The sequence below is a fragment of the Mixophyes fleayi genome, chromosome 3, assembly GCF_038048845.1.
Source record: "Mixophyes fleayi isolate aMixFle1 chromosome 3, aMixFle1.hap1, whole genome shotgun sequence".
In the NCBI taxonomy this organism is placed as follows: domain Eukaryota; kingdom Metazoa; phylum Chordata; class Amphibia; order Anura; family Limnodynastidae; genus Mixophyes; species Mixophyes fleayi.
This window is the reverse complement of record NC_134404.1, coordinates 277,987,920-278,010,596: the sequence shown is the minus strand read 5'-3', so window position 1 is coordinate 278,010,596 and position 22,677 is coordinate 277,987,920. Positions and strand designations below refer to the sequence as shown.

The 22,677-nt window shown below is 39.6% G+C and overlaps 1 protein-coding gene across 1 annotated transcript in view; it reads right to left on the bottom strand.

The window, feature by feature from the left end:
* TTC27 (tetratricopeptide repeat domain 27) overlaps nt 1-22,677 on the bottom strand; it is a 293,427-nt gene that overhangs the window by 189,007 nt on the left and 81,743 nt on the right. The window contains exon 7 of the mRNA XM_075203668.1: nt 13,711-13,875. Within this exon, the coding sequence (XP_075059769.1) occupies nt 13,711-13,875 (165 nt within the window). The remainder of the gene's footprint in view (nt 1-13,710; nt 13,876-22,677) is intronic.

Genomic DNA, 22,677 nt, shown 5'->3' with positions numbered 1-22,677 from the left:
ACTTAATATTATAGTAACACAATACAGGTAAAATAAATACTATTCACGTACAAAGTGAGTGCAATTTTTTTCTTTTGCAGTTTTGATGTATAAATACGTTGGCCAAATTTCCATGGATTTTAAAGACATTACCAGACGAAAGTAAAAAAAAAAAGGAAGATGTGAGAACAGAATGCAGGATTTGCAACCATTGCTCTTCATCGGTTGCTCTGGTTATTGCTTTGTGAGGACCTCCTTCATGAGCTTCCTATCTAAGCCTGTGGGAAGTTCATGGGAAAGAAAACTTTACAATGTCACAGTTTGAAACCTCCCATGACTGCTCCAGGCACCGCACCTGCCACTCTGCTGCCTGAAGCATTAACATTAAGTGGTACTGTCCTCACCCCTTATACAAAGTACCATAAACATTTGTATATGAGTTGTATGTACTGTAAAACACAAATATTGTCATTGTGAGCATGATTAGAAGTGTGAAAAATTAGGGGAGATGAAGTTGGTGCTGTGCAGGTGCCCCTGCAGAGCACAATTGCAAATCATCCCAATGTTCTGTCTATGGCAGGTTCTTACAGCAGCAGTAATTACTATATGGTTGCTATGCAAGAGCTCCTGTATAGCAACCTGATTTATGAGAGGCCTCAGAGGTAAACAGCTGTAAAACTGCAGAAGATAGCTAGCTGGAATGTGTATATCTATTTTAAATAAATGCTCCAGTTAGCTTTGGGTGCACACTAGGGATGAGCGCGCTCGGATTTCTGAAATCCGAGCCCACCCGAACGTTGCGGATCCGAGTCGGATCCGAGACAGATCCGGGTATTGGCGCCAAATTCAAAAGTGAAACTGAGGCTCTGACTCATAATCCCGTTGTCGGATCTCGCGATACTCGGATCCTATAAATTCCCCGCTAGTCGCCGCCATCTTCACTCGGGCATTGATCAGGGTAGAGGGAGGGTGTGTTAGGTGGTCCTCTGTGCTGTTTAGTTCTGTGCTGTTTAGTTCTGTGCTGTTTAGTGCTGTGCTGTTTAGTGCTGTGCTGTGCTGTGCTGTGCTGTGTTCTGCAGTATCAGTCCAGTGGTGCTGTGTGCTGTGCTCTGTCCTTCTGAGGTCAGTGGTGCTGCTGGGTCCTGTGCTGTGTCCTGTTCAGTCCAGTGGTGCTGTGTCCTGTGCTCTGTGCTTCTAAGGGCATAGTTATTTCCCCAATATTCCCCTGTGTTTAAAAAAATAAAAAAAAGTTTTTTTTATAAAATACCAAAAACTACTTTAATATTTTTTAATTACCACAAAATTTTCACAACCAATCCTGCAGTATAAGCCCATTGGTACTGCAATATTACCAAGTTCACACATTCAGCAGTAAAAGTCCAGTGGTACTGCAATATTACAAAGTTTACACATTCTGCAGTATCAGTCCAGTGGTGCTGTGTCCTGTGCTCTGTCCTGCTGAGTTCCGTAGTGCTGCTGGGTCCTGTGCCGTGTCCTGTTCAGTCCAGTGGTGCTGTGTCCTGTGCTCTGTGCTTCTAAGGGCATAGTTATTTCCCCATTATTCCCAAGTTTGTAAAAAATAAAAAAAAAGTAAAAAAAAATAAAAAAATTAAAAAAAAAAAAAAATATATAATAATTATAACCAAATTTGCAAAACCAATCCAGCATTATAAGTCCATTGGTACTGCAATATTACCAAGTTCACACATTCAGCAGTAAAAGTCCAGTGGTACTGCAATATTACAAAGTTTACACATTCTGCAGTATCAGTCCAGTGGTGCTGTGTCCTGTGCTCTGTCCTGCTGAGTTCCGTAGTGCTGCTGGGTCCTGTGCCGTGTCCTGTTCAGTCCAGTGGTGCTGTGTCCTGTGCTCTGTGCTTCTAAGGGCATAGTTATTTCCCCATTATTCCCAAGTTTGTAAAAAATAAAAAAAAAGTAAAAAAAAATAAAAAATTAAAAAAAAAAAAAATATATATAATAATTATAACCAAATTTGCAAAACCAATCCAGCATTATAAGTCCATTGGTACTGCAATATTACCAAGTTCACACATTCAGCAGTAAAAGTCCAGTGGTACTGCAATATTACAAAGTTTACACATTCTGCAGTATCAGTCCAGTGGTGCTGTGTCCTGTGCTCTGTCCTGCTGAGTTCCGTAGTGCTGCTGGGTCCTGTGCCGTGTCCTGTTCAGTCCAGTGGTGCTGTGTCCTGTGCTCTGTGCTTCTAAGGGCATAGTTATTTCCCCATTATTCCCAAGTTTGTAAAAAATAAAAAAAAAGTAAAAAAAAATAAAAAATTTAAAAAAAAAAAAATATATATAATAATTATAACCAAATTTGCAAAACCAATCCAGCATTATAAGTCCATTGGTACTGCAATATTACCAAGTTCACACATTCTGCAGTATCTTGTGCTACATATAATGGAGACCAAAAATTTGGAGGATAAAGTAGGGAAAGATCAAGACCCACTTCCTCCTAATGCTGAAGCTGCTGCCACTAGTCATGACATAGACGATGAAATGCCATCAACGTCGTCTTCCAAGCCCGATGCCCAATCTCGTAGTACCGGGCATGTAAAATCCAAAAAGCCCAAGTTAAGAAAAAGTAGCAAAAAGAGAAACTTAAAATCATCTGAGGAGAAACGTAAAGTTGCCAATATGCCATTTACGACACGGAGTGGCAAGGAACGGCTTAGGCCCTGGCCCGTGTTCATGACTAGTGGTTCAGCTTCACCCACGGATCTTAGCCCTCCTCCTCCTCCCCCCCCCTACAAAAAATTGAAGAGAGTTATGCTGTCAGCAACAAAACAGCAAACAACTCTGCCTTCTAAAGAGAAATTATCACAAATCCCCAAGGCGAGTCCAAGCGTGTTGGTGGTTGTCAAGCCTGACCTTCCCATCACTGTACGGGAAGAGGTGGCTCGGGAGGAGGCTATTGATGATGTAGCTGGCGCTGTGGAGGAACTTGATGATGAGGATGGTGATGTGGTTATTGTAAATGAGGCACCAGGGGGGGAAACAGCTGATGTCCATGGGATGAAAAAGCCCATCGTCATGCCTGGTCAGAAGACCAAAAAATGCACCTCTTCGGTCTGGAGTTATTTTTATCCAAATCCAGACAACCAATGTATGGCAATATGTAGCTTATGTAAAGCTCAAATAAGCAGGGGTAAGGATCTTGCCCACCTAGGAACATCCTCCCTTATACGTCACCTGAATAACCTTCATAGTTCAGTGGTTAGTTCAGGAACTGGGGCTAGGACCCTCATCGGTACAGGGACACCTAAATCCCGTGGTCCAGTTGGATACACACCAGCAACACCCTCCTCGTCAACTTCCTCCACAATCTCCATCAGATTCAGTCCTGCAGCCCAAGTCACCAGCCAGACTGAGTCCTCCTCAATACGGGATTCATCCGAGGAATCCTGCAGCGGTACGCCTACTACTGCCACTGCTGCTGTTGCTGCTGTTAGTCGGTCATCTTCCCAGAGGGGAAGTCGTAAGACCGCTAAGTCTTTCACCAAACAATTGACCGTCCAACAGTCGTTTGCCATGACCACCAAATACGATAGTAGTCACCCTATTGCAAAGCGTATAACTGCGGCTGTAACTGCAATGTTGGTGTTAGACGTGCGCCCGGTGTCCGCCATCAGTGGAGTGGGATTTAGAGGGTTGATGGAGGTATTGTGTCCCCGGTACCAAATCCCCTCGAGATTCCACTTCACTAGGCAGGCGATACCAAAAATGTACAGAGAAGTACGATCAAGTGTCCTCAGTGCTCTTAAAAATGCGGTTGTACCCACTGTCCACTTAACCACGGACATGTGGACAAGTGGTTCTGGGCAAACGAAGGACTATATGACTGTGACAGCCCACTGGGTAGATGCATCCCCTTCCGCAGCAACAGCAACAGCTGCATCAGTAGCAGCATCTACAAAATGGCTGCTCATGCAAAGGCAGGCAACATTGTGCATTACAGGCTTTAATAAGAGGCACAACGCTGCCAACATATTAGAGAAAATGAGGGAAATTATCTCCCAGTGGCTTACCCCACTTAGACTCTCATGGGGATTTGTGGTGTCAGACAATGCCAGTAACATTGTGCGGGCATTAAATATGGGCAATTTCCAGCACGTCCCATGTTTTGCCCACACCATTAATTTGGTGGTGCAGCATTACCTCAAGAGTGACAGGGGTGTGCAGGAGATGCTTGCGGTGGCCCGCAAAATTGCTGGACACTTTCGGCATTCAGCCAGTGCCTACCGCAGACTAGAGGCACATCAGAAAAGCTTGAACCTGCCCTGCCATCACCTCAAACAAGAGGTTGTGACGCGCTGGAACTCCACCCTCTATATGCTGCAGAGGATGGAGGAGCAGCAAAAGGCCATTCAGGCCTACACAGCCACCTACGACATAGGCAAAGGAGTGGGGATGCGCCTGAGTCAAGCGCAGTGGAGACTGATTTCCGTGTTGTGCAAGGTTCTGCAGCCATTTGAACTTGCCACACGAGAAGTCAGTTCCGACACTGCCAGCTTGAGTCAGGTCATTCCCCTGATCAGGCTGTTGCAGAAGCAGCTGGAGAAAGTGAGGGAGGAGCTGGTAAGCCATTGCGATTACAGCAAGCATGTAGCTCTTGTGGATGTAGCCCTTCGTACGCTTTGCCAGGATCCGAGGGTGGTCACTCTTTTAAAGTCAGAGGAATACATTCTGGCCACCGTGCTCGATCCTCGGTTTAAAGCGTATGTTGTGTCTCTGTTTCCGGCGGACACAAATCTACAGCGGTGCAAAGACCTGCTGGTCAGGAGATTGTCCTCTGAAGAGGACCGTGACATGCCAACAGCTCCACCCTCATTTTCTTCCACATCTATGGCTGCGAGGAAAAAGCTCAGTTTTCCCAAAAGAGGCACTGGCGGGGATGCTGATAACATCTGGTCCGGACTGAAGGACCTGCCAACCATTGCAGACATGTCTACTCTCGCTGCATTGGATGCTGTCACAATAGAAAAAATTGTGGATGATTACTTTGCTGACACCATCCAAGTAGACATGTCAGACAGTCCATATTGTTACTGGCAGGAAAAAAAGGCAGTTTGGAAGCCCCTGTACAAACTGGCTCTATTTTACCTGAGTTGTCCCCCCTCCAGTGTGTACTCGGAAAGAGTTTTTAGTGCAGCGGGGAACCTGGTCAGTGAGCGGCGAAGGAGGTTGCTTCCTCACAACGTTGAAAAAATGATGTTTATAAAAATGAATAATCAATTCCTCAATGAAGTACAGCACTGCCCTCCAGATACTACAGAGGGACCTGTGGTTGTGGAGTCCAGCGGGGACGAATTGATAATGTGTGATGAGGAGGAAGTAGACACTGTAGGGGGAGAGGAATCAGAGGTTGAGGATGAGGACGACATCTTGCCTCAGTAGAGCCTGTTTAGTCTGTACAGGGAGAGATGAATAGCTTTTTTGGTGTGGGGGCCCAAACAAACCAATCATTTCAGTCAAAGTTGTTTGGTAGGCCCTGTCGCTGAAATGATTGGTTTGTTAAAGTGTGCATGTCCTATTTCAACAGCAGACCTCTCAACTGCAGCTCATCCCTCCTCTGCGGGGATAATGTCTCCTGTGCTCTGACACGTCACTCTGTGTACTCTCAGCCTCAGGATCTGACACTACAGCTACCATGCCTCTTGTAGCAGCCCTCACTCCAGGGCCTCTTCCATGTGCAGTGTCCCCCTCTCTCTTGGGTTCACTATAGTGGCATGGAGTTCTCCCCCTCATCCAGGGCACACATTCCTTGCCCTGGCTCAGTCACCACGCTCAGACTTCCAGGCAATGCTGGGGGAGCCTGGGAGCTTCCACCCCAGGTCCCCAGCTACAACTCTCCTCTCCTGTGTCTTCTCTCTCTTTCTGACACTTGAAAGATCGTGCCTTTAAATGAAAAAGTCAGTCTTGATTGCACGACTATGTGCAAGTGCAACAGGGACATTTTTTTGGGTTTACAAAGTCAAACAGTAACACTACGACCCTGTCTGTCTGGGGTCTGTCAATGACGAATTGTCTGGAGCATGTTTTGAGGAGGTATTGTGGCCCCGGTATCAAATTGGGTACCGGGGCCACCCCACTATGCAGTCCAGATACTTGTTTGGTGGAATTCCGACACGTGGAGGGTTTTTTAATTATATTGTGGCCTCGGTACCAAATTGTGTACCGGGGCCACCACACTACGCAGTCAAGATACTTGTTTGGTGGAATTCAGACCAGTTGAGGGTTTTATTATTATATTGTGTGGACCACTCTATCTATACCACACTACAACTCTATACCACTCTATTTCCTACTTTAATTCTATTTAATTCTATTTCCTACTTTAATTCTATTACTAATTAATTAACATAAAGAGGAACCAAAAAAACCAATTTTACCAAAAGTATAATATGACTTAGACTTACAAACACTACACTTGAAAGATCGTGCCTTTAAATGAAAAAGTAAGTCTTCATTGCACGACTATGTGCAACAGGGACAGTTTTTTTCTTTACAAAGTCAACTAATAACACTTGGACCCTGTCTGTCTTTAACATACTTAATGGGATCTCAATGACGAATTGTCTGTAGCATGTTTGGAGGAGGTATTGTGGCCCCGGTATCAAGTTGGGTACCGGGGCCACCCCACTACGCAGTCCAGATACTTGTTTGGTGGAATTCTGACACGTGGAGGGTGTATTTATTTTATTGTGGCCCCGGTATCAAGTTGGGTACCGGGGCCACCCCACTACGCAGTCCAGATACTTGTTTGGTGGAATTCTGACACGTGGAGGGTGTATTTATTTTATTGTGGCCCCGGTATCAAGTTGGGTACCGGGGCCACCCCACTACGCAGTCCAGATACTTGTTTGGTGGAATTCTGACACGTGGAGGGTGTATTTATTTTATTGTGGCCCCGGTATCAAGTTGGGTACCGGGGCCACCCCACTACGCAGTCCAGATACTTGTTTGGTGGAATTCTGACACGTGGAGGGTGTATTTATTTTATTGTGGCCCCGGTATCAAGTTGGGTACCGGGGCCACCCCACTACGCAGTCCAGATACTTGTTTGGTGGAATTCTGACACGTGGAGGGTGTATTTATTTTATTGTGGCCCCGGTATCAAGTTGGGTACCGGGGCCACCCCACTACGCAGTCCAGATACTTGTTTGGTGGAATTCTGACACGTGGAGGGTGTATTTATTTTATTGTGGCCCCGGTACCAAATTGTGTACCGGGGCCACCACACTACGCAGTCAAGATAGATAGATGCGTATCATAGATAAAGTACATTCAGTGGTGTGGGGCAAATTGAAAAATATTCAAAATGCACTGACATTATCAAAAACAAGAGGTTGTCACATGCTAAAACTCCAACATGTATATGATGGAGAGGATGGAGGAGCAGCCGTATGTGTAGTGTAATGCAGACCTGTTGAAGGTTTTTTATATATTTTATTGTGGTGCCCAGTGCCCACTCCTCTACGCAGTCCAGGTACATTTATTGGTGCGAATCAAACAAGTTGATGGTTTTCTTATTATATATATTGTGGTGACCCACTCCTCTACGCAGTCCAGGTACATTTATTGGTGCGAATCAAACAAGTTGATGGTTTTCTTATTATATATATTGTGGTGACCCACTCCTCTACGCAGTCCAGGTACATTTATTGGTGCGATTCATAAAAGTTCAGGGTTTTTAAGATATTGTGGTGACCCACTCCTCTACGCAGTCCAGGTACATTTATTGGTGCGATTCATAAAAGTTCAGGGTTTTTAATATATTGTGGTGACCCACTCCTCTACGCAGTCCAGGTACATTTATTGGTGCGAATCAAACAAGTTGATGGTTTTCTTATTATATATATTGTGGTGACCCACTCCTCTACGCAGTCCAGGTACATTTATTGGTGCGATTCATAAAAGTTCAGGGTTTTTAAGATATTGTGGTGACCCACTCCTCTACGCAGTCCAGGTACATTTATTGGTGCGAATCAAACAAGTTGATGGTTTTCTTATTATATATATTGTGGTGACCCACTCCTCTACGCAGTCCAGGTACATTTATTGGTGCGATTCATAAAAGTTCAGGGTTTTTAATATATTGTGGTGACCCACTCCTCTACGCAGTCCAGGTACATTTATTGGTGCGAATCAAACCAGTTGATGGTTTTCTTATTATATATATTGTGGTGACCCACTCCTCTACGCAGTCCAGGTACATTTATTGGTGCGATTCATAAAAGTTCAGGGTTTTTAATATATTGTGGTGACCCACTCCTCTACGCAGTCCAGGTACAATTATTGGTGCGAATCATAAAAGTTCAGGGTTTTTAATATATATTGTGGTGACCCACTCCTCTACGCAGTCCAGAAAGATACCTTGTTGCAACGTTTTGGACTAATAACTATATTGTGAGGTGTTCAGAATACACTGTAAATTAGTGGAAATGCTTGTTATTGAATGTTATTGAGGTTAATAATAGCCTAGGAGTGAAAATAAGCCCAAAAACTTGATTTTTAAACTTTTTATGTTTTTTTCAAAAAAAATCCGAATCCAATACCTTAAATCCGAACCGAGACCTTTCGTCAAGTGTTTTGCGAGACAAATCCGAACCTCAAAAATAACGAAAATCCGGATCCAAAACACAAAACACGAGACCTCAAAAGTCGCCGGTGCACATCCCTAGTGCACACCCTCTTAAGCATTTATTACAGGGCTTTGCTGTATATTCCACAGGGCCACCTGTCACCTGGGTGTATGCTGCATTATTATGTGAATAAAGCATGTTTTCAATGAACACTATTCTAAAAAAATATTTATTTTATTTATTTTGCATGAGGTACACAAAGACATGTCCTATATTTTTCACCTAATCAGTCTCTTATAGGTGTCCTTACAAGTTACAGGAATGCATGCACAAACCAATATATTAAAGGTGTCACCCATTTAACCAATGATAACTGAAATGTGAATAATCTATCTTTAATTAAACCGCAGGCAGAAGGTGAAGTTTAAGAACTATGTGGACTATATACACTCTCCCTTATTGTATTTGCCTCTAAAGATTTAAAGGGCTTCTCCATACAGCACATTTTATTTAAATAGTGTGCTTGTCAAATTAAAAAAATTAAATAATATTAAAATAAAAAAAAAAATGGATTGCACATTACTTTAGCTCTGCCAACCATGTAAATGGCCTAAATACAAGTAGCACTAGACCGTAACATTACTCTATAGTAGTGCCGTGCAGCCAGAAGGACACGGTATTACTGGCAAAGGACACTAATCACACTTTTAGTTAAAAACTATCTGTATCTTATCAGCTTTGTTCAGCAGCTTTACATCTATTTTCCACTTCAGTTCCCCTATGACAAGGATACACACTGTGCATGTTACCTGCTTAGCAACACTGCATAATGTACAGATGACCTGATGGTTGTGAGAGTGTTCTGTTTGAGTGGGAGCAGTGGGAATCTGTTAGGGAAAAGAATGTCGGGACTCCTGCACGAGAGTTCTAAATGGTGTTGGGTCAAGACAGAAAAAAAGGTTTTATTTCACATTTGGATTATGACGAATGAAGACAGATTTTATTTTATCTTTAATCAAGTGGTGAATAAGGTTTTGGGGAGAATACTATTCAAATAATTTTAAACAATATTTTTTACTGTTTTGTTATAATGGGCAGAAAATTTATGGACCTGTGTCCATTATTGTGGTGAATATAAGGTTAAGAGAATGTTTGTGTCGGGAATCACACAGAAACCTCTGGATTGAAATAGTAAAATTTATAATGGAGGCAAAGAATCTAACGGAGAGAACCCCCGCATGGAGCTATCCCTCCATAGGTCGCGGTTCTCCATACACGTATTGTGAATGCTGTGGAATGCACAAGATAGCAAATAACCCGGAACTCTCTGGCATGAGATCAGGAACTCATTGTTGTGGACGGAAAAACAAGGAACAAACTGGTGTGCATGGAACAATGAGGAACACACTGATATACCTGGAATAACCAGGAACACACTGGTGTGTATGGAACAATGAGGAACACACTGGTGTGCCTGAAATAACCAGGAACACACTGGTGTGCCTGAAATAACCAGGAACACACTGGTGTGTATGGAACAATGAGGAACACATTGGTGTTCGTGGAATAACGAGGTACACACTGGAGTGCGTGGAATAACTAGGTACACACTGGTGTGGATGTAATACCCAGTAATACACTGGGACATAATATGCAATAGAGCGGAATTTCCAGGAACACACTGAAGGAGCCAGGAACCAACTAATCAGGATAATTGACTAAATCTACTGGCACCATCTTGCTGTAAGATGCAAAAGGGAGTTGGAGAGTCGAATGGGACAGGAGCAAATTTTATAAATATAGTGAATAAGCACACTACTGTGCATGCAAAAGAAACCAAAGATGGCGCCTGCCCTCTTTTCGCAGACACGCTGGTGTTGGAGGAGGAGAAGGAGATCCCTGAAGCGGCATATGAACAAAGAAGAGGAGCACGCCAGACACCATTATGCGCATCTGAGGATTTGGCGTGTAAAAGATTGTTTCTTAGAACACACTGTTATTAAGAAAACAGAGAATGCTTCCTCAATACCACTGTATGTTAGTAAACAATTAAGTAGAAATAGCATACCACACCCCCTACTATGGATTAGGGAACCATGTATTGTATGTAAAGCTCACATAAGCTTGTTGTACAAATAACCAGGAATTTTCTTACTGTTTTTGATAAATAATCAGGCAAACAGTACATTTTACTTTCTATTCAGGGTCAGGTTAAAAAACTAGGAATCTTAGGTTAAATAACTAGGAATCTTACATAGTTCTATTATGTAATGCTTATTGAGTTAAGTTTTGATTATCAAACCTATCAGGACCTGTGTATGGTATTGATGGTCCATAATAACCATTTGTACCACTGATTATTGATTCTTTTCCGAAACAAAGTATATACATATTTTAAATTAAATGTTTTTATTAGTTCCATAACTTGTTGTGATCTCATTCCCTTAGGTTATTGGAATTTAACTTACAAAAGTCTTGCTTTATTATTATTATTGTAGATATCTAAGGAGCCACAGTGCTCTGCAGCACCGGACACTAAAAAAAACAGTACATACATAAAACAAGGACAGACAAGGCAGACAAAATAAATGCATATCACATTATTTTGAAAGAAAATCACCGTCCAACAGATCAGAAAGTTGGGATGATGACTGACCAGGGTGTTTTGGTGATTTCTAGCAATTTTGAAACACATTAAGTGGTTTCTAAGGGTCAGAACAACCCAAATGTTACAAGATATTACAGTCTGCGACTTTACAGAAACCAACAAGAAATAAATGAATACTTTTCAATATAGTGTCCCATGATATGCTGAAAATATATTAGGTGGAATTTCAGGGAGGAGCCCAACAAAATGTTACAAACCTTAAAATTACTTCTTAATAAATAGTATCTTAATTAAGAAATATTTTATTGTGAAGCATCATGCATATATTTTAATAACTAAAATCCTTAACCATACTAAAAACAAATGCACAATTTCTCAAGCACGGTTTGAAAGAAACCTTTAGTGTTCATAAAGCTCTTTAAAAGTATATCACTGATGAGATGCTGGTGTCTCTGTACATTTTAAAGCAAAATACTGTAAAGTGCCAGAACATTTCTTTCCAGTTTTGCCATGTTCAATTAATGTCAAACATCATAGGATTTACCCCCATGCCTTGGCTGAAGCTTTGGTTGTGCTGTAAAGGGCAGTATTAGAAAGACTTTGCAATTAACCACAACATTCCGTTTGTAACACATCCAAAAGATCATTTATACCCACCCTTATGTAAACACTGAGCGTAAAGGTAATTTCAGCAATAAATTATTAATATAAGTCACATTGTATGAATAATAGTCTTGGTGAACATGACATCTGGAAAATTAAGATTGAAAGCATGAAATAGGGTTTATGTTTATTAGTCAAACTGTTAACATAAAAAAGGTCTTTTGTGCTCCAGACAAATTGTATAACAAGCTTTAGTGATCATCATTAGAAAAAGGAAGCCAAGCAATGTGGGGTCCCATTTATAACGCTTACTCACTATTTATTAATAGAGCTGCACAGAGACTGTTTGTTCATTCACATCAGTCCCTGACCCAGGAGAGCTTGCACACACACATGCACAGACACACACAGTTAAAACATCAGTCCCTGACCCAGGAGAGCTTGCACACACACATGCACAGACACACACAGTTATAACATCAGTCCCTGACCCAGGAGAGCTTGCACACACACATGCACAGACACACACAGTTATAACATCAGTCCCTGACCCAGGAGAGCTTGCACACACACACATGCACAGACACACACAGTTATAACATCAGTCCCTGACCCAGGAGAGCTTGCACACACACATGCACAGACACACACAGTTATAACATCAGTCCCTGACCCAGGAGAGCTTGCACACACACATGCACAGACACACACAGTTATAACATCAGTCCCTGACCCAGGAGAGCTTGCACACACACATGCACAGACACACACAGTTATAAGATCAGTCCCTGACCCAAGAGAGCTTACACACATGCAGAGAGACACACAGTTATAACAACCAGAAACTAGGTTGTCAGTGCAGCCTGGGAAGCACTAGGCATCTACCAGGCATCCTATTGCTGTGAGGTACTAAATTTTTTAGCTGACATAGCAACTAATCAAATTCTCAGTCTCTGTACAATAAAAGTGTGGTGTAAAGAACCCCTATCTATTATGGAGATAAAAGGGAAACATTAACAACAACATATATACAGGTATTAAAATCAATCTATAATTAGACCAAGCACGCATACATTCTACCCAATAGCTATTCACTCTTAATTATAACCTGCTAACATTGAGGTGAGGGCTGCACATATATATGTGCCAATTCCATGAAGATGCAGAGACTTTTATAATAGGTACCTGTTAGATACTCTCTAGCGTGGATAGCCATTAATAGGGTAGGCATTATATTTACAAAATACAGCTTTTCGCAGTATTAAACACATTTTAGAAAAAACTAGATGACAAATCTGGCCATTTCTTTTAATATAAATAAAAAAGTAAAAAGAAAAATAATAATGAAACACCTCTAATCTAATCTAAACCAATTAATAAAATAATGAATTAAGTAACCAGGGGTTTCAAAGAATTTAAATGTGTAGATGCTGCACCAGCACAAAAAACAATAGGCAGAGTTTTTATTAAAAGATGGGTAGAGTGTGACCTACCTTTTTCTTGGGCATGTACGGTGTAGTTATGTTTTGTTTGTTTGTTCCAGTAGCTACCCAGTTTGAGTAACAGCCTAACTGTAATGTGTACTTATTAATACATAGGTCAGTCTGGTCACATGCATATATTATTTTCTGTCTTGGAATTTTTTATATAATGTCTTAGGCCACTTTTGGATGAGAAGCTGGCGTGGGCTGCCCTGTTGTCTAAAGACATTTACGCCATCATTAAGAGCTAAGCGGGAGATTTTTTGAGAGTGGATTAGACTTCTTACCGTATGATAATGTGACACAAGGTTTCTGCCAGTACATTGTATGCCCACAATCTTCTTAATGCTCATGAATACATCCTACTTGGCCAGAAGATGGCTAACTTCTATGCGTGCCTCTTTACAGCAAATCAGGAAAATCGACTCTTACCTGTTAGATTAATTTGCAGCTTGGCCACATTTCTGGCTAGATTCAGATGTTCCTTTGCTTTCTTGTAGTCATAGTAATAAAGACATACATATCCACACTCTAGATGGAGTTGCACAAGTAAGTCTTGAGCCTCTTCTTTCAAAAACAGGCTTTCAATTTTTGGAACTAAAAGAAACAAATGTAGAAATATTTACTGACTGAAGGTTATCAAAATGTTTTATTCTGCAGGAATAGATCTCAAATGAAAATATGAATTATTCAAAAATAAACAAACATAATTTCTGAAGTATATGGTGAATTGAATAACATCATATAAAACATTTTAGTTATGAAGAACGAAAAAATGGATGATATCCAGATTATTCTTCAATATGTCTAGGACCACATCATTAATAGGTTATTGCAATAATGTCAGTTGCACAGATAAGCAAGCATTCTTTATAAGTAAAACGTTTGAGTTTACATTTATTCTTATCAAAATCTCTAAACTGAAATAAAAATTTCAATCTTAAAATAAGTCAATGAGTCTAGGGGGTAAATGTATCAATATGCGGGTTCTTCAACACCCGCGTGTTCAGCCTCTTCCGCGATTAAATTTCAAGCGGCGCTGCATTGTAACGGTTTACTTCCCTTTACAATGCAGCGCCGCTTGAAAGTTAATCGCGGAAGAGGCTGAACACGCGGATGTTGAAGAAGCCGCATATTGATACATTTACCCCTAGATGTTATACGTAAAAAGAGTATTGCAAGAACTTGTTGTTTGATCAATGTAACTTAACCTTTACACTGTTTTTAAAATTGAAAAATCTCCTTAATAAAATATGTTTTAAAAAAAAAAAAAAAAAAAAAAGAAAAAGAGTATTGCAAGAACTGAGAATAGCGCTTGCACACCATTAAACACATTTCTGCAGATATAATTTCAGTCGATTGGATAAAGGCTAATGTTATGAGAACTATAGACATGTGAGTCTTGCATCATTAGCAGGTAAATTAATGGAATAATTGTTTTGAAAAAAAGCAATTGTTGACTATTTAGACAAACTAATTAAGAGGACCAGAGCAGTATGGATTTTTATTTTTTAACACTAGAGTGACAGATCATGGAGCATCAGTGAATATAACTTTATATTTTAGCAAGGCATTTGATATGGTATCCCATGATAAATAAATTTAGAAACTGAATTAGATAAAAGATAAAGGAATGGAACACGAGACAGAGGGGTAGATTTAGCAAATCTTCTAAAAAAAGAAAAAGTTGAGGTGTTGCCCAAAGTAACCAATCAGATCCTAGCTATCATTTATCTAGTAAATTTAGAAAATAATAGCAAGAATAGTGATGGGCAACCTGAAACACGTTGGAGTCACAAGGTACAGACCTCTAACCTTTAAAAGGGCCACATATTACCCTCTATCTCAGAAATAACTTAAAACAATACATTTAATCAAAGAAATAGACACTTATCTGCAATAACAAAGCAGGCATTTTAAACAAGTGTTACAAGCTATAACTAACAAATATGATAGTAAAGCAGGAAGGATCTGGAGTTTAAAGATGAAGGCTTGGAGGGTCGAATGTGGCCCTAGGGCTACCTGCTGCCCCTTACTGAGCTACAATCTGATTGGCTGCTATGGGCAACACCTCCAGTTTTCCTTGTTAGAAGGTTTGATAAATCTACTCCAGAGTGCTGTAGTTAATGATATAAGCTCAGTTGAAGGACCGAAGTCACATAATATAATAGACCCTTATATAATAATAGAATTTATTTGACCCTTGGAGGATTGCGAATACTACAAATAGAGAATATACCTTTCACTCTAGAGTACATGATACCCAATCCAGAAAAGATTACATCCTAACTGCAGACAGCCTTTTGCCCAACGTCCCAAATGCACATATCCACCCCATACTAATTTCAGGCCACACTATTATAGAGATTACTCGAAATAGATATATGAACCACTTATGGCATTTCCGTTCATATCTCACTCAAGGCGAAGTTTTTAAAATATACCTTGAAAGCAAATGGAATGAATTCCTGGACGACAACATCAAACAGTGGGATACCCCAGTGCTGTTATGGGAAACATCAAAGTGTGGTACTGAGAGAATGACTTATAGATTATCACACAAAAAAGCAAAAAGATTACAAAAACAAATATAATGATTTATATAATAGAATGAAAGATATCCATATTCGTGATCCTACCAATGGTAACTTGGATATATATACCAAAAATAAGCAAATCTTAGAAAACCAGGAGAAGCCCGAAGAGCGGTAGATTTCACTAAAAATTATTTTTTTTAGGTGGGGAAACAAATCTGTTGAAAAATAACACATATAACAAAGCAACAATGTAGAAAACACTATGCAACCAAAATAATAGACCCCTCAACTGGAATATACTATACTTCACAAAAGGATGTTTCATAATTATACCTCACTGTATGATGCCACGGTGCAAGATAATTACCATTCATTGTTAAAAGAAACAAAACTTCCTGTACTTACTGCCCAGCAGAGGGAGCGCCTTAATCCTAAAATTACAGAAATTTAAGTTTCAAGAATCGTAGTTTCATTACCATCCCATAAATTTCCTGCACCGGATGTTTTGAGTGGTGACTACGGGAAAATATTGTGCCAACCTTAACCAATCTACTACAAAAAATACACAAGGACAGCGTCGGACTGGCCCACCGGGATACCGGGAAAATTACCTTTACTGCCACACCCCCTTTTAAAAGTAGGCGGGGCGGACACCCTGGGGGCCCATTGTCCTCACCAGGAAGCCCGCTGTCCTCTCCTGGCGTCCCCGCTGCGATCGCATTTGAAAGATGACTGGCTGTCATCTTTCAAATGTCTAAATATAGTATCATGGGTGGATCCCTCCTTATAAAAAGCCAATCAATACTCACCTCGGCTTGCCCTGACAAAGCCTTATAGCGAAACGATCATCAATGGACGCCGCACTCGCTGTTCCTTATAATTCAGACTTATTAATAGACTAGCCATCCATGAAAGTCTACTTACAAAATGCTATAGAGCAATCTCAATGAAAGAACACTTTAACTTATTAGTGCTTAAAGGACATAGGGACTCACTGGATAGTGTCTGGGCTCTGTTACACTAGTGCTGAATGAATGTTGTATGCAGATTGAAGCAATTGAAACTGCATTATTAACCACACCATATATCATAGATAAACAAGGGATATAAAAGTCCCATATATTTTTGAAGTGGGAGATAGTAACTAAAAGGAATATTATTATCCCCATGATACTATATTTAGACAGCGAAAATCATCCTTAAACTTATGTGGGTCATAAAATTGGCACATAATTAAGAACAACATCCTGATTTGCAACTGGTGCTTATGGGTTAACGGTCTCATGTATTTATTAAGGATCTGAATAATTACAATTGTAATCATACAAACTTATGGAAGGTATCCTAATGTTTTGAACAGCGTCTTGGCTAGGTAGTGACCCCACTGCCTATCTTAACAGATATAATTTTTTTAACATATTCTATATTCATCACTTTTTTAATATTTCCCTACAAGTTCTTTAATGGACCAATTTTTTATTACAGAATAAATTTAATAGTATATATTAAAAATTAAAGTTTTTAATAAAATGACCACTTGAGTGTCTCACTTTAAACACACTTTCCTCTTTCTTCAGTTATACATAAACCTATTAATGTCAACTTGGATTTCTTGACACAAGGTACAGCATAAATAGAATTTGGATAGTCACCACTCATTTCTCCCTCTGATGGGTAATGACGAATTTCAAAGGGGACAGGTTGATTACTCATTTACTAAATGGGCTTGAATAGGTTTGTATAGTGTTAAATCTCGGTGGATCTCAAAGTTAAGAAACCACTGATATTCTCTTAAACTACCTCCAAATTTGGATTTATCTGCTCTCATAACATGGCCTTCCTACAGGCTCAACATACACACACGGTCCTGACCACTTTGTCAACTTCGGATTGAAACAATGAGCTTGATAATGTATTCCACAATCCTCACACATCACCTAAGGTATTTCATACTTTTACAGTTTTACGGCTCACTCATTATGGGAATGGACGGAGAAGTGGTATTTCCCAGTGGGTATCCCATTTCCCTCATCTAAAAGAGGATAAAATAACTTTGGAACTAATTTATACTAACAACACTTTGTCTGCTAGTGCATACAGAGAGCTGCACTTTATAATATAGGGGTTATCTTTCTCCCTCTAGATATTATTCCATTGGAATGCAGTCAACAACACATTGCCCAAAATGTACCTAGAAATTCATCATTTTATTATTGTCTTTGGGATTGTGTTAAAATTAAACGATTTTGGATGTAAATTAAAAATAATTAACTCAGCGAAAAAATGCATTCTTGTTTAACTATTTATCCAGATACAAATATTACCTTTATATGTAATATTTGATCATCTTAAACTCTAATATAACTTGTACAAGGTCTAATATTACTATCATTGCAATTGTTATTCAACCAAACATGTACCCCATTGCAATTGAAATGCATAAAGAGTTTTTCCTCTCTTTACTTATCTGTATATATATATTTTTTTTTAACCATTCCATCGCCCCTTTTTTGTTTCTGTACCACACAGTTTCTTTTTACAAAATACAAGTTTAAAAAAAACAATGGAGGAGGCTGCATGACAAAATTTATAAGGAAAGACTTTAAGAACTGAATACGTACATCGTAGGTAATAGGACCGAAGTGGTATGATAAAAACATTAAAATATATATCCACGTATTAATAGAGAAAACACGATTTTAAAAATAAAATGATTTCTTTAACATGAGGGACATGCAAAAATTAGGAGTTAGGAAGACTAAGAGAAACATTTGTTTGTACAGAAAGGGTGATAGATATATTGAATAGTCTCTAAGCAACTGTGGTAGGGACTCATGCAGAGAATTCAAGAATCCATGACAAACACATTGCACAAAACAACCCCACCATCATCAAAGAGAAAAAAAACATACGCAGAAAAAAAAGGGCAGACGAGATGGACTAGTAGGTTCTTTTCTGACGTCAAGTTCTATATTGCTTATTATCAAAACCTAAGAGAGATCAGCATAGGTTAAAATAACAAATGAAAACAAAGCAAAATCATCCGCGTAATGTCTCAGAAGTAGCGATGTGTTTCTTCATCAATGCCTTCATTTTTACATGTGTCCTTGAAGAATTAAGTGAAAATATAATAAATACCAGTCTTGCAGACATGAACTAAGGCGATAGACATTTAACCTTATACAGCTGTGATGACATCACTTTTAGTATTAACATGTGTTCACTTCATAAAAAAAATGTATATGCAAACAAATTTTAAATTACATCTGGGAGAAAACTGCATGTCAATCATATTATATGTAATATGATAAATAATAATCATGTGCATATATCACTGACACTGAATATTTTATTAGACATATGTTTCAAAAGAATATATGTAAAGGATGCTGACACGTCATAGAATAGTATTGGTACCAGCGTAAACCAAATCTACTAGCAATTAAAGCAGATGAAGGTCATCTCCTTTACAAAGCTGAATGGGTTGTCAGTGGCAACTGTCTATTTGTAGCACCCAGAAAACAAATGGATAACAACATGATTGCTATATATAATGCTGATTAAAACTGTACTTGCAAAAATTGGTGTGTTTATAAGCAATTACATTTTTTCAGGACACTGTCTGTTCTATCCTAAGTGAAAGAAAGACCCAGGAAATGTAGAAGCTCTCTCTTTTGCCTCACTGTGAGGCAGCTTGGAGCTTGAGTACTAAGCTTCTCAGTCTTATAACAGAAATGTAATGTATAGACTACATAGTAATTAATACATTCATAAACTGGGGCAGGGTAATATGCCACAGCAAGCATAACTGACTTGCTATCATTTCTTATTTGATCTTTTTGTCCTATGTATCAGATCACCTTTGTACATTGTATAAGAGTTGTTGGAATTAAAGGCTATAGCAGTTTGTGAGGGACCCGTGAGGTAATACTTAAGTTTCTGTATTAGCATCGTTGAAGTTAAAACTGAACAGTGTATCTGAGCTTTAGATGAGAAAATTCCCATTGTCACCGTGAGTGGCTCATTGCTCTCTTTCTTTTCAGTTTCATACACCATGAGATGCGGTTGCCCCCTCTTACTCTTAATTCACTGTAAAATTTGAACCATTAGCCAATAAAAAACAAAAGCATTACAGGTATTAAGTCTGTTCAATATGATCACAAAAAATCCCTTTCCTTTTTACCCAACTTATTTCAAGAAAGTGAATCATATGGATCTCTTTCAGGATACAAAATCAACACACAAAAAACCAAAGGTGTTGGGACTTTTACATTCCATCCATCATCAAAAGCTCCTAGAAACAAGCTTCTCTGTCAAATGGCAGCACAGTGCACAACGATTAACAGTGATCCTCACAGCACTGGGGTTATGGGTTTGATTTACAACCAGTGCCCTATCTGTGTGGTGTTTGTATGTCCTCCCCCACCGCCATAATAGCAAATATCGAATCCAATCTCTCCTCATGGGACAAACAACTAATCACTTGGATAGGGCAAATCAACCTGGACAAAATGGACACACTGCCGAGAATACTTTGGCTACTTCAAGGCCTCAACATCCGTGCCCTCCCCCACCATCTTGAACTTTCTCCAACACTATACTTCCCTTATCATATGAGCAAAAATGTGCTTTAGAGTCAGATCTGCACGCTACAGCACTGTACTTTTAGAGGGGGCTTTGGTATGCTTTACTTTAAAATATACTACCTAGCGGCACAGCTTGTCCATTGTCTCCAAAAGCATCAACCACCCCAGTCACTAAAAACCATCCCACTCTCTCCCTATCGCTCTCATAATGGGACTACACCAAATAACTGTATCATTTAGCTCCCTTCCCTTTACCCAAAGTTCCAATTTGGGTCAAACCTCCTGGAGGAGACATGCAGACGTCCTAGACTCGACTGGTGGGCAGCGGGAGATGCGGCAATGATCTAACATACACACAAACATTGCTGTCCCTTCAAAATAAATATATACACAACTATATATGCAGATCCAGGAAATATATAGAACCATAACGTTCAAACTAAGACCCTCATAATTTAAAATGGGAATTAGATATCAATAACTGGGGGTAGATTTGTAGAGCTCTGAATGCATCAACCTGTTCTATGGCTTCTTCAAATGTTTTGCTACCTCCGTGGATTAACTGACCAGTTTCTGAAGTCTAAATTTTTGAACACTCCTGGTATAAATGCAGAAAATGAGAAGCTTTGTTTGAACGTTAAACATGCAATTATTATCCATTAAAGGGAAAATAGATTTTATACAGCAACCAACTGATAGTCGTTCACCAATCTTTCCACTGTTGTAGTCAATAGAAGTTGTTCAGGTTTATTTCATAAGGTTTCAGAGTATTCCTCTTTTAAAGCACTCATGTTGTTAAGTTACCAGACTATCTTAAGTATACAAAGTACTATATTACAATAAAAACTGACAGATAACCTGCAATCCCTTATGTCTGATACAACTGACATCTCCTATTTATTACGGTGACCTAAAGTGCAGTCACAGGAATTTATGCCTGCACTAAGAACAGGCCAGGTGGGCCCATGAGAGCCATTCCTTAAGTAAGATGAGCTGGTAAAGTAACACACATCAGCAAATGATAAGTCTGAGCTCACTGGTGATTTCATGGTGCTCTGCCTTTATGTGCAGATGCTTTGCTGTTCTTGCAAAATGCAGAATGTATTTTAGGTCTAAAAAGTCATAAAATATGCCAGATCTTCGTACACTGTTTTCATAAAGCCTTGAGGTATAATTCAAAATCTGTTACCTATATGCTGAAAAAAAAGGAAAAAGAAAATGTATTTCCTGGCAGAATGGGTATGGTCAGTAGTGGCTAAGCATAAGCCACACATCCTTTAGAGATGAAACAAATTGTTTTAGGATTCACCATGTGTACAATTACTGGATGCTTGGGAGACTCTAGTGTTTTATGCAATGCATATACTTAACAACACTTAACTACTCCCGCATTTCAAGTGGTTCTCCCAGATCCAGCTTGTTTACAGTGAAGTAGGCGGCACTGCAGCCACAATGATGCGATTCTCTGCAAATCACATAATTTTGACTCTACCACACAGTGGGACGAAGTACAATCAACATGATTTGTGGTGCTACACCCCCTAAACTTTACCTCCCCTCTGGGAACTCCTGGTGTGGATTGTTACGAAGTTGACAAATATGAATTACATTTAAAATTTTTCTGGTGATTCACCAAACTACCCCTCTGGGATTCACCCCCCTTTCCCGACTAACTTGTTTAGCCATGCTCCTAACAGCGCCTACTTGAGGACACGTTTGGTGTTTATGTCCGTGTGCCGACATCACAACAAAGCAGCAGCAAATAGTATCAATTTCTAGTTTTCGTGAACTTTCTGTATCAGTTTCCTAATAATAGAACCCAAACCTGAACAAGAAATAAAGCTTAGCAGTGCTCATGAAATACGGTCTAACTTTGTGGCAATACAAGCAGTTTGAGACTGTTTTAATTGGTTTCATATTATTTAGTAAACACTACTCCACTTTCAATTTGACTTTAAAAATAAAATTAAATGAAACCCAATGATGTTCTTGTCCCAAGTAGTAGGACAATATATATGTGCTTCAATATCCTAACAATCTACCCCCGTCCCCTTGAAAAAAGTATTTCAGTTTCCCACATAACGTATCCATCATCATCACCATTTGTTTATATAGCGCCACTAATTCCGCAGCGCTGTACAGAGAACTCACTCACGTCAGTCCCTGTCCCATTGGGGCTTACAGTCTAAATTCCCTAACACACACACAGACAGAGACAATATGTTAGCAGCTAATTAACCTACTAGTATGTTTTTTGGAGTGTGGGAGGAAACCGG